General features: G+C 42.8%; 1 protein-coding gene across 1 annotated transcript in view; it reads right to left on the minus strand.

Moving 5' to 3' along the window:
• MRPL13 (mitochondrial ribosomal protein L13) overlaps nucleotides 1-13744 on the minus strand; it is a 41870-nt gene that overhangs the window by 24316 nt on the left and 3810 nt on the right. Inside the window, exons 2-4 of the mRNA XM_068983999.1 lie at nucleotides 13366-13489; nucleotides 7405-7498; nucleotides 3336-3396 (exon numbers count right to left, since the gene is read on the minus strand). Coding sequence (XP_068840100.1) covers nucleotides 3336-3396; nucleotides 7405-7498; nucleotides 13366-13489 — 279 coding nt within the window. The remainder of the gene's footprint in view (nucleotides 1-3335; nucleotides 3397-7404; nucleotides 7499-13365; nucleotides 13490-13744) is intronic.

Consider the following 13744-nt stretch of genomic DNA (forward strand, 5'->3'; position numbering starts at 1 on the left):
TTATACTGTTAAAACTAAAAGCAATTAGAAATTCAGTGCCTGAATTACATGAGCTGCATTTCAAGTGGCCAACCTGCCGCAGGTGACTCGTGGTCGCTGTATCCAACAGTGCAGACAGCGCTTCATCAGAGCAGAGACTCCTATCAGTGCTGTAGCACTGATACCAGTCTTTAAGATTTTTAATGTTTTAAAAGTCTTTAGTAGAAAGTGACAATGTTGAGACTAAGCAACCTGTCTGGATTAGCAAGTCACTGCATCTTGTGAACATTGTCCTAACAGCCAGTTTATTACATTAGCACAGTTTCTTGGTATTTGGTTTTCATGTTCTTAAAACAATTAGTTTTATTTACTTGAATTCACAAATTGGTATTTTTAAAATATACCTTATTTGAAAAATGCAAACATAACAAATTAGAGAAAGCTGTAAAGTATGAAAAGGCTACCAGCTGCCAGGTGAGAAAAAAAGATGACAGACACACAAACACACGGGCCCAAACATAAACGTGGCGCAACGTGAACATGCAGTCGAGCGATTCCAGCTGCACAGACAGGGGCACGGACTCTGAGGAGTTCAGAGAGAGAGACAGACAGAACGAGGCAGGACTAATGAATATTAAAGACCCTCCTAACTGAATCTGAACCCAGGGCATGTGATGTCTGTTTCACAAAAAATACCTTTATAAGCTGTAGGAGAGGGAATGCACATGAGAAAGGAACCGTACTAGAGGGAAAATGCGAGAACACAGAGACTCTTAAGGAAACTAAAATGCGGGACAGATGAAGAAAGGGTACAAAGAAAGGGCTGAATCAATACACTTATTTGAGTTTAGAAATAAAGATCTGCCATGTAATTACAAAAAGATATTGACAAGTATTTTAGAACCTACTATTTAAATGTATTGATCAATGTATTTTATTCCCGAAAAACACTGAGCGTTTGAATTGGTGGTAAAGTAACTGACCTCTTCCTAAGGAAACCAATTTTTTTTAAACACAGTCAAAATTAAGACTTAAAGCCATCATCAAATATTTCATAATGCATTTCAATCTGTTTATAAAAAATAGTTTGAAACAATTTCTACAAATGGTATCCAAAGCCAAATTCTTAACATCAAAAGTTGGATTATACTGCCCTCTGGTGTATATTTAGCATACCTGAACAAACTAGAAGCTAGTTTTAAAGACATTTAAAAACATTCATGAAGTATTAAAACTATAATTTGTTGTAAAAGTTATGGTATATATTAGCAGTGGCCCTAACAACGACTTTTTACTAGTATTATATGCAGCCATATTAACACTTTCACTTTCTAATCAATGAATTCAAATCAATCCAAGAGCAAGCAAGAAGCGGAGGAGAAGGAAAATAATACCAGCTCAACTTGTGGACACAGCGGGGGAAGCAGAGAGGGACGGACTCAGAAAGGGGCACCGACATATACAGCCCGCTGTTCAGTCGCTGAGTCAAGTTCGACTCTCTGTGACCCCGTCAACGGCAGCCCGCCAGGCTCCCCTGTCCATGAGATGTCTCAGGTAAGAACACTGGAGTGGGTTGCCGTTTGATTCTCCAGGGCTCTTCCCCACCCCGGGGCCAAACCTGCGTCTCCTGCACTGGCAGGCGTGTGTGATCGGACAGCTGGGGGGAACCTGCTGTCAACACAGGGAGCCCAGCTCAGGGCTCGGTGATGGCCGAGGGGGCAGGGTGGGGCTGACGCGGCTCAAGCAGGGGATGCAGACAGCGACGGCCGACTCACGGGGACTCACGGGGACGCGCGGCAGAAGCCGCCACAGCGCTGTGAAGCAGGCATCGTCCAATCAGGGAGGTGGGAGCGAGCTCACAGTTATCCTCCAATCAGGGAGGGGAGGCGAGACCGAGCTCACAGTTATCCTCCAATCAGGGAGGTGGGACCTGGGACCCAGCTCACAGGCATCCTCCAATTAGGGAGGTGGGAGCCAGCTCACAGTCACTCTCCAATCAGGGAGGTGGGAGCCAGCTCACAGGCACCCTCCAATCAGGGAGGTGAGACCCAGCTCACAGTTATACTCCAATTAGGGAGATAAAATCGAGCTCACAGGCACCCTCCAATCAGGGAGGTGAGACCCAGCTCACAGTTATACTCCAATTAGGGAGATAAAATCGAGCTCACAGGCACCCTCCAATCAGGGAGGTGGGAGCCAGCTCACAGGCACCCTCCAATCAGGGAGGTGAGACCCAGCTCACAGTTATACTCCAATTAGGGAGATAAAATCGAGCTCACAGGCACCCTCCAATCAGGGAGGTGAGACCCAGCTCACAGTTATACTCCAATTAGGGAGATAAAATCGAGCTCACAGGCACCCTCCAATCAGGGAGGTGGGAGCCAGCTCACAGGCACCCTCCAATCAGGGAGGTGAGACCCAGCTCACAGTTATACTCCAATTAGGGAGATAAAATCGAGCTCACAGGCACCCTCCAATCAGGGAGGTGAGACCCAGCTCACAGTCACCCTCCAATCAGGGAGCTGGGACCTAGCTCACAGTTATACTCTAATCAGGGAGGTGAGATCGAGCTCACAGGCATCCTCCAATTAGGGAGGTGGAATCGAGCTCACAGTCATCCTCCAATTAGGAAGGTGGAATCAAGCTCACAGTCATCCTCCAATTAGGAAGGTGAGATCGAGCTCAGTAAAGTAAGAAATAAACTGTAACATGACATATGAGGTGTCAAAATAAAAAAGGTTGATTCAGCTATATCAATATATAAAAAGAATATACTAGAAGTTAAAAAGTACTATTGGAGATAAAGTCAGTACATACCCCGATCAATTCTTCAGGAAGATTACAATTCCAAACTTAGATTTATCTAACCCTAAATCTTTAAAACATACAAGGGAAAAAACTGATGGAACTATAAGGAAAAATTAATAAATCCATAATTGAGATTTAAACATAGCTCTTCAAGATAATAAAGTGAATAACAAAAATAGAGTGTAAGACTGGAACAACATATCTAGCATGTTTGATATAATTAAAATATAAACATATATGCATACATACATCTGTCTCCCCAAAACACTTTCAGCAATCATATATTCTAGGTGATCATGCAGATGTCAAGAAATTAAAAAGAAAAGCATCAAAATTCTATGACTCAATGCAAAGTATATTAAATTAGAAAAGATACAGAACTGAATGATGATGAAATATTATTGATACTTATCAAAACTTGTATGATACAGTGAAGAACTCAGCCCTGAATGCTAGCCCCGTTAGAAGAGAAGGAAGACTGGAAACCCAGGTTCTGAACCAGTCTTGCCACAAATGATAAATAATAATAAAAAATGCAATGCACTTACTGCTACTGGATCCTTCCGGTGAAGCTGAGCAGCTGTCACTTGTTTAAATCCACCTGGGTAGCTATTAAAAGAAACGAACACATTAAAATTGGGAGTAGGCGATGGACAGTATCCTTGAAATGAATATTCTCTTATAATATGAAACCTTTTTATTAGGAAATTACATTTGCTTCTCCTGGAGGAGGAAATGGCAACCCACTCCAGTGTTCTTGCCTGGAGGATCCCATGGACAGAGGAGCCTGGCGGGATACAGTCCATGGGGTCGCAGAGTCAGACACGACTGAGCGACTCACACACACACTTGCTTCTGGGAACTATGCTACGCATCATGTCTTAAAAATTAAGCAGTAACCATGCTATTAAGTGGTCAAATTTAGGAATCATTATTTTATAAAACCAGTCAATCATAAAGGAAACCAGTCCTGAATATTCACTGGAAGGACTGATGCGAAGCTGAAACTCCTATACTTTGGCCACCTGATGCGAAGAAATGACTCCTTGGAAAAGACCCTGATGCTGGGAAAGATTGAACACGGGAGAAGGGGATGACAGAGGATGAGATGGTTGGATGGCATCACTGACTCAATGGACTAGAGTCTGAGTATACTCTGCGGGTTGGTGATGGACAGGGAGGCCTGGCGTGCTGCGGTCAACGAGGTCACAAAAAATCGGACACGACTGAGCGACTGAACTGAATTTCATAAAAAGTTCCACATCTTAGAAATTTCTTGGCTAACCATTTTTAAAATAATCAATCTGTTGGCTGTGCGGGGTCTTCACTGGGCTTCCCTGGGGGCCTGGCTGGTGGAGAATCCGCCGGCAATGCAGGAGACCGGGCTCGACCGCTGGGCTGGGAAGGTGCCCTGGAGGGAAAGGCTGCCCACTCTGTCCTCACTGCTCCAGGCGGCCGCTCCGGCGGCGGCACACGCGGCGGCGCTGCTCCGGCACGCGGGCTCTCACGGCACCGGCTGCTCTTGCCGCAGAGCGCGGAGCCCAGGTGCGCAGGCTTCCGTGCTGCAGCAGGCTCTACGGTGCGGGCTCAGCAGCCGCCCCAGGCGCGTGGGATCCTCCTGATCAACGGTGGGGCCTGTGTCCCTTGCACTGGCAGGCGGATTCTTATCCACTGCATCACCGCGGAAGTCCCTGGCTAACTACACTTCTATTGGAATTTAAGTTCATTCATTCATCATTCAAACATTCACAATTGCTTATCTCTGCTTGAATGAAGGGAAAACAAAACAGTGCCAAAATGTGTTTCACGTTCCCTGAAAAAATCAGGCAAAGTGAACAAGCTAGGGGTCGGGTCTGGGGAAAACAGTGGTAGACTACTTGGTTCTGAAGGCAAGTTAATACTCCAAACGGGTCGTGCTCCTATTTCCTATTACCAGCAAGTCATATGCCGCTTCTAAGTAACAAAATATTTCATTGTGTTCAGATCAAAATCATAAATGGAGATTTAAAAAAAAATTTGGGATAGAGATCTTAGTAACCTGAATACCCCAGACCCAGGTCTGGAATCAAGATTTGGCCAGCAGCAACCAGTGTAATATGAGGCAACTCATTTCATCTCTTTATTTATGGGTTTGCTCAGATAAGAAAAATGCTAGCATCTGCCCCATCTACTTCTCAAGATTTTATGAGAGTTGAGCAGGAAAGTGTTTGTGACAGTGCTTAAGAGATTTAAAACAAAACCAACGTGCAGATGTAAGGCTTTATCACACTGAATGGATGAGTAAAAGCCTGGATGATTTTCTAGGAAGCGGAAAAGAAAACATGAAGACAGTGGGCTCTTCGAGGGAAACGTAAAGTTATCTAAACATAATTCCTTTTACAGGTTTCTTTCAACACTTAAAAACGTTCTGAAGAGGATTTAGAGAACCATGTTTTAGGAATAAAATTTAAGAAAAAATTTAGAAGTATGCTGAGAAAAATGGATAATTTTCAAAATGATACTCTTTCATTTGTTTCATGGAGTTTCACCCTCAGAACAAGAAATAATTGTCCTCTTTCTCTCGGAGAAGGAAATGGCAACCCACTCCAGTGTTCTTGTCTGGAGAATCCCAGGGACGGGGCAGCCTGGTAGGCTCCCGTCTCTGGGGTTGCACAGAGTTGGACACGACTGAAGCGACTTAGCAGCAGCATTCTTTCTCTCTGGGAAGAAAATACTTTATGCTTTTATCACATTATTTTGTGTGTGTGTGTGAAGGAACGTTAGCATTTATTTTTTTTTCTTTTATTTAACTGGAGGCTACTTACTTTACAATATGGTAGTGGTTCTCCCATACATTGACATGAATCAGCCATGCGTGTACATGTGTTCCCCATCCTTATCACATGGTTATCTTGCATTTTCAGATTTCTTTCCCAATTGCCTCTAAACTTTATAAAACTTGTTTTACATATATTTTACTTTGCCAAAAGTAAAAATGACTAAAAATGAACGTGAATTAATTTTTGTTAAAGATTTCATGGAAGTGTTTAAGTATAGGAATGGGCAAAGGTTGGCCAACGAGCAAAAAGTGTTTTTCCAAGCATTTAAGACCTACTTGGGCAAAAGATGAAAAGAAACAGATGGGAACCTCAAAGCTGGCTTGTCTAAGATGAAGGTGCACTTGGAAATAAAATAATTTTGATCAAGAATGAAAGGTCAATGTCTAACTGTATCTTGCATGATACTGAAGAAACTGTGCTTAATAAAGTTTGTGCACGACCTGAAACTGAGGGCTAGCTAATGCATTTCCTGAAACAATCCAGGTCTCAAAGGATCTTCAAAGGCTGGAGACGAGACTCAGCATGGAGTAAACTCAGGGTGCTACAGCCAGATTAAAGTGCAACTGAAACACAGGAAGGCGGGTGGAGGGTGGAAAGGCCCAGCGAGCTTTAGTTGACAGCACACTCAGCGCAGCACACGGCGACACAGCCGTGAAGAAGCCTTCGGCCGCAGCAGAAGACGGCATACCGGAAAGAGGGAGGGGCCACCCTGCACCAGAAAGCTGTCAGGACACAGCCAGGGGAGTGTCACTCAGTTAGGGTACTGGCCAGTGATGACTGCACCCAGAGAGCAGTGAGCGAGGTATGACGGAGACCTTTGAAGGGAAGCCACATAAAGGACGCTGCACGAACTACAGGTGTTTAGAGAAAAGACAGCTCAGCAGTGCGTGCTGACCACTGTCCCAGTCACCTGAAGGAGGTCACGCGGAAGACACAGTTTCACACCGTCCAGAAAAGGACGACAGAGGACTAGATGGCTGGGTGGCATCACCAGCTCGATGGACATGAGCTTGAGCAAGCTCCAGGAGATGGTGAAGGACAGGGAGGCCTGGCGCGCTGCAGTCCATGGGGTCGTAGAGAGTCAGACACGACTGAGCGGCTGAACAGCGGCAACAAAAGGCCACTATGAAAGCTGAAGAGACAGGTGACGACTTAACAGCACTGGGATCTTCCCAAAATCCAGACCATGTCAAAGGCAGAATGACGGGCTGCCTCAGGAGCTAGGAGACTGCTACCATTCAAAGACAGGCAGACCTGTAATCTGACAGGGATGCTGTGGGAAGGTGTAACGGTGTCTTTCCAACTGGGGACTCTCCTCACCATTCTTTCAACCTGTCATGCACTTTTAGAAGTTCAAGACGCTTCTGGAAACGGCAGTAGGACAAATCAGAAGCAGCAGAAAGAAATGAGAAGACTGACTAAAGAAGGAGAGAAATCTACATCAGAGAGGTTAGCGTGACAGATACGCTCAGGAACCAACAGCCTCAGGCAGTTACAAGGATCTGGAACAGTTTTGTGGTGTTCCGATAGAGTAAATCATACACACATCACGAACAGAATCAGTGTTTCCTTAAATTTCTTTTTCTTTCACAACTGTTTTCTTATCTTTGTGTTTTGGATGTGCCATGTGGGATCTTAGTTCCCCAACCGCGTTTGAACCTGTGCCCCTGCAGTGGAAGTGCAGAGTCTTAACCACTGGACCACCCGGGAACTCCCTTAAACTCCTTTAAATATCGTCAACAATATTAAAGTGATACATTTCCACTGCCTATCTTCCCGGACAGAAGCATCATCTTACCCAGTATGTGAGGAGTACACTTTTTGCTCCCACTTGTTTCCAGAAAAGGCAATGTGTCTTGTGTTCATGATGACAACATGATCCCCACAGTCACCTGGATTTAAAAGAACAAAGAAAGAATAAAGGATTTTGGTTGAAAAATCTTGACTTTAAGAAAAATTGCATTTGGTTATTTACAAAGCTTCCCAAAGTCCAAAGAACACATCAGTGAATATGAAGCATGTCTGCAACATCGAAATCCTTGAACAGACTGGTGTTTTTCTTTTATATAACATCTCAGTATAGAGGAGTTGGCTAGACGTTCGGAAAATCGCAACACTGGAAGGTAGAAGAGAATCTGGGAAAGAGCCAATAGCAACCTAGGTCTTTGAAAGCCAAACTACTGCTACTCTTATTATCTTTGGCCATTAATGATTACACTTCGTTAAAATGTAATAATTATACTTTAATAATAATTATACATTGCCACTTTTAACTATCTAATATAAATTTCCCCTTAAAAATAAAAGAGAAAAAGAACAATATGCATATAGATGAAAAGAGGTGTATTTTACCAGGAGGTAAACTGGAAACACATGTAGAACATCTCAATCGTTATCCATTTCAAATTCAGAGAAGACAGTATTATGCTCTCATGCTTAACTACTAACCCAAGGCTTTTTCCAATCACATTTAACTAGTTAAGTATCTTTCAAACTGGAAAAAAAAAATTAAAGTTTGGTAAACAGTTTTCAGAAATAGGAATTGAGTTTATTTACAAAAATTTATCAGCTTAGATTTCTAACCTTATTTGATTTCTTTTTATAATATCGGGCTAAATGGCCAAATAAAATTCAAACTAATTAAATCAAGGGGAAAACTCAAAGACTCATGTGAGGAAATCTAAGGCCTCACCGTGGATCCACGGTCTCCTTCCTCCTTCACGACGTACAGCATTGCTTTTATGTACTGACCTTATAGGATTTGGTTTGAGAAATGTCTGAAAAACAGCTGTTCCAATTGAGTGATAAATAGCAGAAGTTTGGCTTTGGCTTTTATGCTTGTTTCCAGCCGTGATGCACAGATATCCAAATGCCTACTTCAGTTTCTTTTTCTTCTTTTAGTATCCCCGAACTCCTGCATGGCTAACATGACAGATGATCATGGAAGTCACCGCAAAACCCACGGAGTAGAAAGACACTGTGATAGGAACAGGGGTGTTGTTCCAACTTACTGCTGGTACGTAAACATTAACTCCTAAAAGAGTAAGTATTCTAGATATCAGTTCAGTTCAGTTCAGTCGCTCAGTCGTGTCCAACTCTTTGCGACCCCATGAATCGCAGCACGCCAGGCCTCCCTGTCCCTCACCAACTCCCGGAGTTCACTCAGACTCACGTCCATCGAGTCCGTGATGCCGTCCAGCCATCTCATCCTCTGTCGTCCCATTCTCCTCCTGCCTCTAATCCCTCTCAGCATCAGAGTCTTTTCCAATGAGCCAAGTCTTCGCATGAGGTGGCCGAAGTACTGGAGTTTGAGCTTTAGCATCACTCCTTCCAAAGAACACCCAGGGCTGATCTCCTTTAGGATGGACTGGTTGGATCTCCTTGCAGTTCAAGAGACTCTCAAGAGTCTTCTCCAACACCACAGTTCAAAAGCATCAATTCTTCGGGACTCAGCTTTCTTCATAGTCCAACTCTCACATCCATACATGACCACTGGAAAAACCATAGCCTTGACTAGATGGATCTTAGTCAGCAAAGTAATGTCTCTGCGTTTCCATATGGTATCTAGGTTGGTCATTACTTTTCTTCCAAGGAGTAAGCGTCTTTTAATTCCATGGCTGCAGTCACCGTCTGCAGTGATTTGGGAGCCCAAAAAAATAAAGTCTGACACTGTTTCCACTGTTTCCCCATCTATTTGCCATGAAGTGATGAGACCAGATGCCATGATCTTCGTTTTCTGAATGTTGAGCTTTAAGCCAACTTTTTCACTCTCCACTTTCACGTTCATCAAGAAGCTTTTTAGTTTGTCTTCTCTTTCTGCCATAAGGGTGGTGTCGTCTGCATATCTGAGGTTATGGATATTTCTCCCGGCAATCTTGTGCTTCTTCCAGTCCAGCATTTCTCATGATGTACTCTGCATATAAGTTAAATAAGCAGGGTGACAATATACAGCCTTGACGTACTCCTTTTCCTATTTGGAACCAGTCTGTCGTTCCATGTCCAGATCACAATGGTGTGATCACTCACCTAGGGCCAGACATCCTGGAATGTGAAGTCAAGTGGGCCTTAGAAAGCATCACTACGAACAAAGCTAGTGGAGGTGATGGGATTCCAGTTGAGCTGTTTCAAATCCTGAAAGATGATGCTGTGAACGTGCTGCATTCAATATGTCAGCAAATTTGGAAAACTCAGCAGTGGCCACAGGACTGGAATCATTCCAATCCCAAAGAAAGGCAATGCCAAAGAATGCTCAAACTACCACACAATTGCACTCATCTCACATGCTAGTAAAGTAATGCTCAAAATTCTCCAAGCCAGGCTTCAGCAATACGCGAACCGTGAACTTCCAGATGTTCAAGCTGGTTTCAGAAAAGGCAGAGGAACCAGAGATCAAATTGCCAACATCTGATGGATCATTGAAAAAGCAAGAGAGTTCAAGAAAAACATCTATTTCTGACTTATTGACTATGCCAAAGCCTTTGACTGTGTGAATCACAATAAACTGTGGAAAATTCTGAAAGAGATGGAAATACCAGACCACCTGACCTGCCTCTTAAGAAACCTATATGCAGGTCAGGAAGCAACAGTTAGAACTGGACATGGAACAATAGACTGGCTCCAAATTGGAAAAGGAGTGCGTCAAGGCTGTATATTGTCACCCTGCTTATTCTAGATATAACTAGGAGCAAAAACCTTCAGTGCTTTCTATGACGATGTTCTAGGAGCGAGCTGAAGAACAAATGTGCGATTAACACTGTGAAATTTAAATGACATTGTTAACATCTGAAATAGACTGACGCAACTGAATAGTAAGAAGGAAAAATACTTTAGCTGGGTAACTTTAAGAAGAGCATTTTAAATTTTTTCCCCTAACAAATTCTTAAAAGATTTAAATAAACAGTGCAAAACAGAACACTAGAGATCAGATTAGTTGAATTGCTTGAATTGTGTTTGAATTGGGAACATTCACAATATTAGCTTTAAGAACTGTGTGAAGCTTTTATTTGATTTCATTCCATGTGCACCAGAAATATTTTAGCATGATCTGATAACTTCAGATCATCCTAAAGAATGGTTTCCCTCTGCTTCTTTTAAATGCTCATATAGTCTTCCTCACCTAATTAACTTGTGGACAAGAAAAGAATGGAGTTCTCACGAAGAGTAAGTCATAATGCTGAAGTCACCAAGGGCCCTGCCTTTTCATTCATCAGCAAGAAATGAACATGTTCACAAAGCACCCGTGTCCCCAGCTCAGGAGGGCAGCTCCAGTTAGAAGGGAGTGCGTGTAAAGTGGTTCAAAGACCGTATACTCACATACCTGCACGTACACAGAGGCCCACTGGGCTTGGTGAGGTGCTGTGGCAAACCAACTTTCCCTTCACATGGTTGTTTTTTTCTTACGGAAACTGTGGTTTGGGTCAAGATGGAAATGCCATGGAATTAGAACGACGTGCTCCTTTCACAAAATTGGGGAGAAGATGGAATCAGCAGTAGCCACATAACTCTTTTTCAAGTACAGCACTTATCCATCCACTGAATTAAAGTTCTGCTGGCTTTCCTGGCGGCTCAGACAGTAAAGCGTCTGCCTGCAATGCGGGTTCAATCCCTGGGTCGGGAAGATCCCCTGGAGAAGGAAATGGCAATCCACTCCAGCACTCTTGCCTGCAAAATCCCATGGATGGAGGAGCCTGATAGGCTACAGTCCACGGGGTCGCAAAGAGTCGGACACGACTGAGTGGCTTCACTTTCCTCACAAGTAAGTCATCACTGCAAAAGCACTCCTTGCGCAGTGCAGAGTGAACACTTGGCCAGAAGGCAGACAAGCCTTGCTGCCAGGCCGTTCTTTCCTAGGAATGGAGGACAGCTTTTCTATGAAATCAGAAATTTATTTTTAAGACTAAACTGTATTTTTGTTTCACTGTATGTAATATTCGACTTTTGTCAGCAGAAGTTTGGACTTTTCACGTCCCGAAGTGAAGTGAAGTGAAGTCACTCAGTCGTGTCTGACTCTGCGACCCCATGGACTGTAGCCCACCAGGCTCCTCCGTCCATGGGATTCTCTAGGCAATACTGGCCATTTCCTTCTCCAGGGGATTTCCCCGACCCAGGGATCAAACCCATGTCCCTAAGATGTCACTAAAATCAGAATTTAAACTGCAAAAAAAAAAAAACAAAAAACAAAAAAACCAAAACTTAAACTGCAAGCAGTTTTAAATTTACAAATATGTTGTTTGAGGTGTTTTTCTAACATTTATTGGTTTAATCAGCATTTATTATGTATGTTTTCTGTGCTTATAAATATTATAGACATGTTTACTTGAAAACTGACACACAGTTTCCCAGAAAAACAATATTACAAATGATGCCACATATACAGGAAGAGCTATAAAGGGCAGCGTTCAGGTGTGGCAGTGACATTGAGGTCACACTGGAGAATATTCTTAGGAGACATATGCTAAAGTATTTAGGGGGAGATACACTGATTATCATTTATTTTCAAGTGATTGAGTAAAAATAACATGGTAAAATACTGTGTCATCTAGGTGGATATAGAGAAATTCACTGTACTATTCTGACCTTTTCTGAAACTGAACATTTTTATAAGACAAGTGAGAGAAAAAGTAGAAGACTGAGCAGTGGAAAAAAGGGAAGAAGAAAAGGCAGACATTTCACAGAATGGGAAACGGCAAACAGGCCAACATATGCATGAAGATACTGACCTCCATGTGCAATTAGGAAAATGCAAATTAAAACCACAGAGCGCGTCCCAGCTACCAAGGCAGAATGTTACTCAGATGAGGAACAATGAAAACCTCTGCATATGAAGACTGACCAGGCTCCTGTGCATCTCTGAACCCAGTAATTCCTGTCCTACAGACAGACCTCAGAGAAACTCTTCCACATGTGTCCTGGGAAAACGGTACAAGAATATTGCTAGCAATGTTGTGTGTAAGAAACAAAAAAAGGAGGTAAACCAGCCAAATGCTGAGTGAATGGATATTTATTTCATCATTACTATTATTAATTGTCTTAAAGGTATTATCTATATTTATATACAGATAGATGAATACATCCCTATCCATCTATACACATCTTTGTATATTTCATATTTCAAAACAAAGTTAAAACTCAGTTGCAAAAAGCACTGTCGACAGGCCAAGCAAGATGAAGAGTAAGAACTGACACCTGGGCCTTGCAGGGTGGACAGGGAGTGCCTAGGAAAGTGAAGTCAATCAAAACTACCTGGGCTAAGCGGAAGGCTTTCAGTGCGAAAGCAACTGTTTTTTGTTTTGGAAAAAGGATATGGAAAAGCAAATTTGTTAACTCAAAATAGTGAAAAATAACTTTCCATACCTAACTAGCTATATATATCTCTGAAAGAAAGTCTTTAGAAGAGAGGGCAAGCTTATCTGTGTCTTTTCAAAAGCTCTCTATTGAAACGCATGTTGACATGTAGAGACGTGCCAAAGAGTGAGCGTTTAAAGTCCAAGTCAGGACATTTCTGAGAGTGAAAGGAAGAGCTACTGATAGTTTTTCTGGGACAATGGCATAAAATGGGACTGTTTCAGGTGAAATGGTCTGTGTGGTTTTCCTCTGAAGAAGCAAGATTCATTTTAGTGCCCCAACAGGATCTCGGCGAAGATGGAATAAGGGATCTTCAAGGCAAAAATACCCAGATCCTTAGAGCAGTCCAAACATCTTCAAAATTCTGTCCTCACATGAAAACTGCATCTACCGACAGGTCTGAAATGATACTCACTCAGTTGATGGTAGACAGGCTTATGCAGTCCTTGAAGTCTAACTGATGCCAGGGCAGCAAGCTTGCCAGGGGGCTGCATCTTCCCATCTAGGAGATACCAAACTCGGGCAAAAGTGGCCCATTGCTTAAGAGATGGAAGAGGAAACAAGGGAAAGTCTCATTAAATGGGAACACCTGAGTTTATTATATACCATTGCACATAATCTACAGTTAATGTCAACAATTACGACGAAAAGGATCCCATCGTTAGACAACTTTTTTCATTTCTATTTCTGGAGAAAGCGGACCTTTCCTCATTCTTCTGCAGAGATTAATGCAGTCATTCTTCCTGCCTGCTTTTCTATTAGCAGCATGGATTACGCTTTATTAAAAACATTCC

Source organism: Capricornis sumatraensis, chromosome 11 (assembly GCF_032405125.1).
Source record: "Capricornis sumatraensis isolate serow.1 chromosome 11, serow.2, whole genome shotgun sequence".
Classification (NCBI taxonomy): Eukaryota; Metazoa; Chordata; class Mammalia; order Artiodactyla; family Bovidae; genus Capricornis; species Capricornis sumatraensis.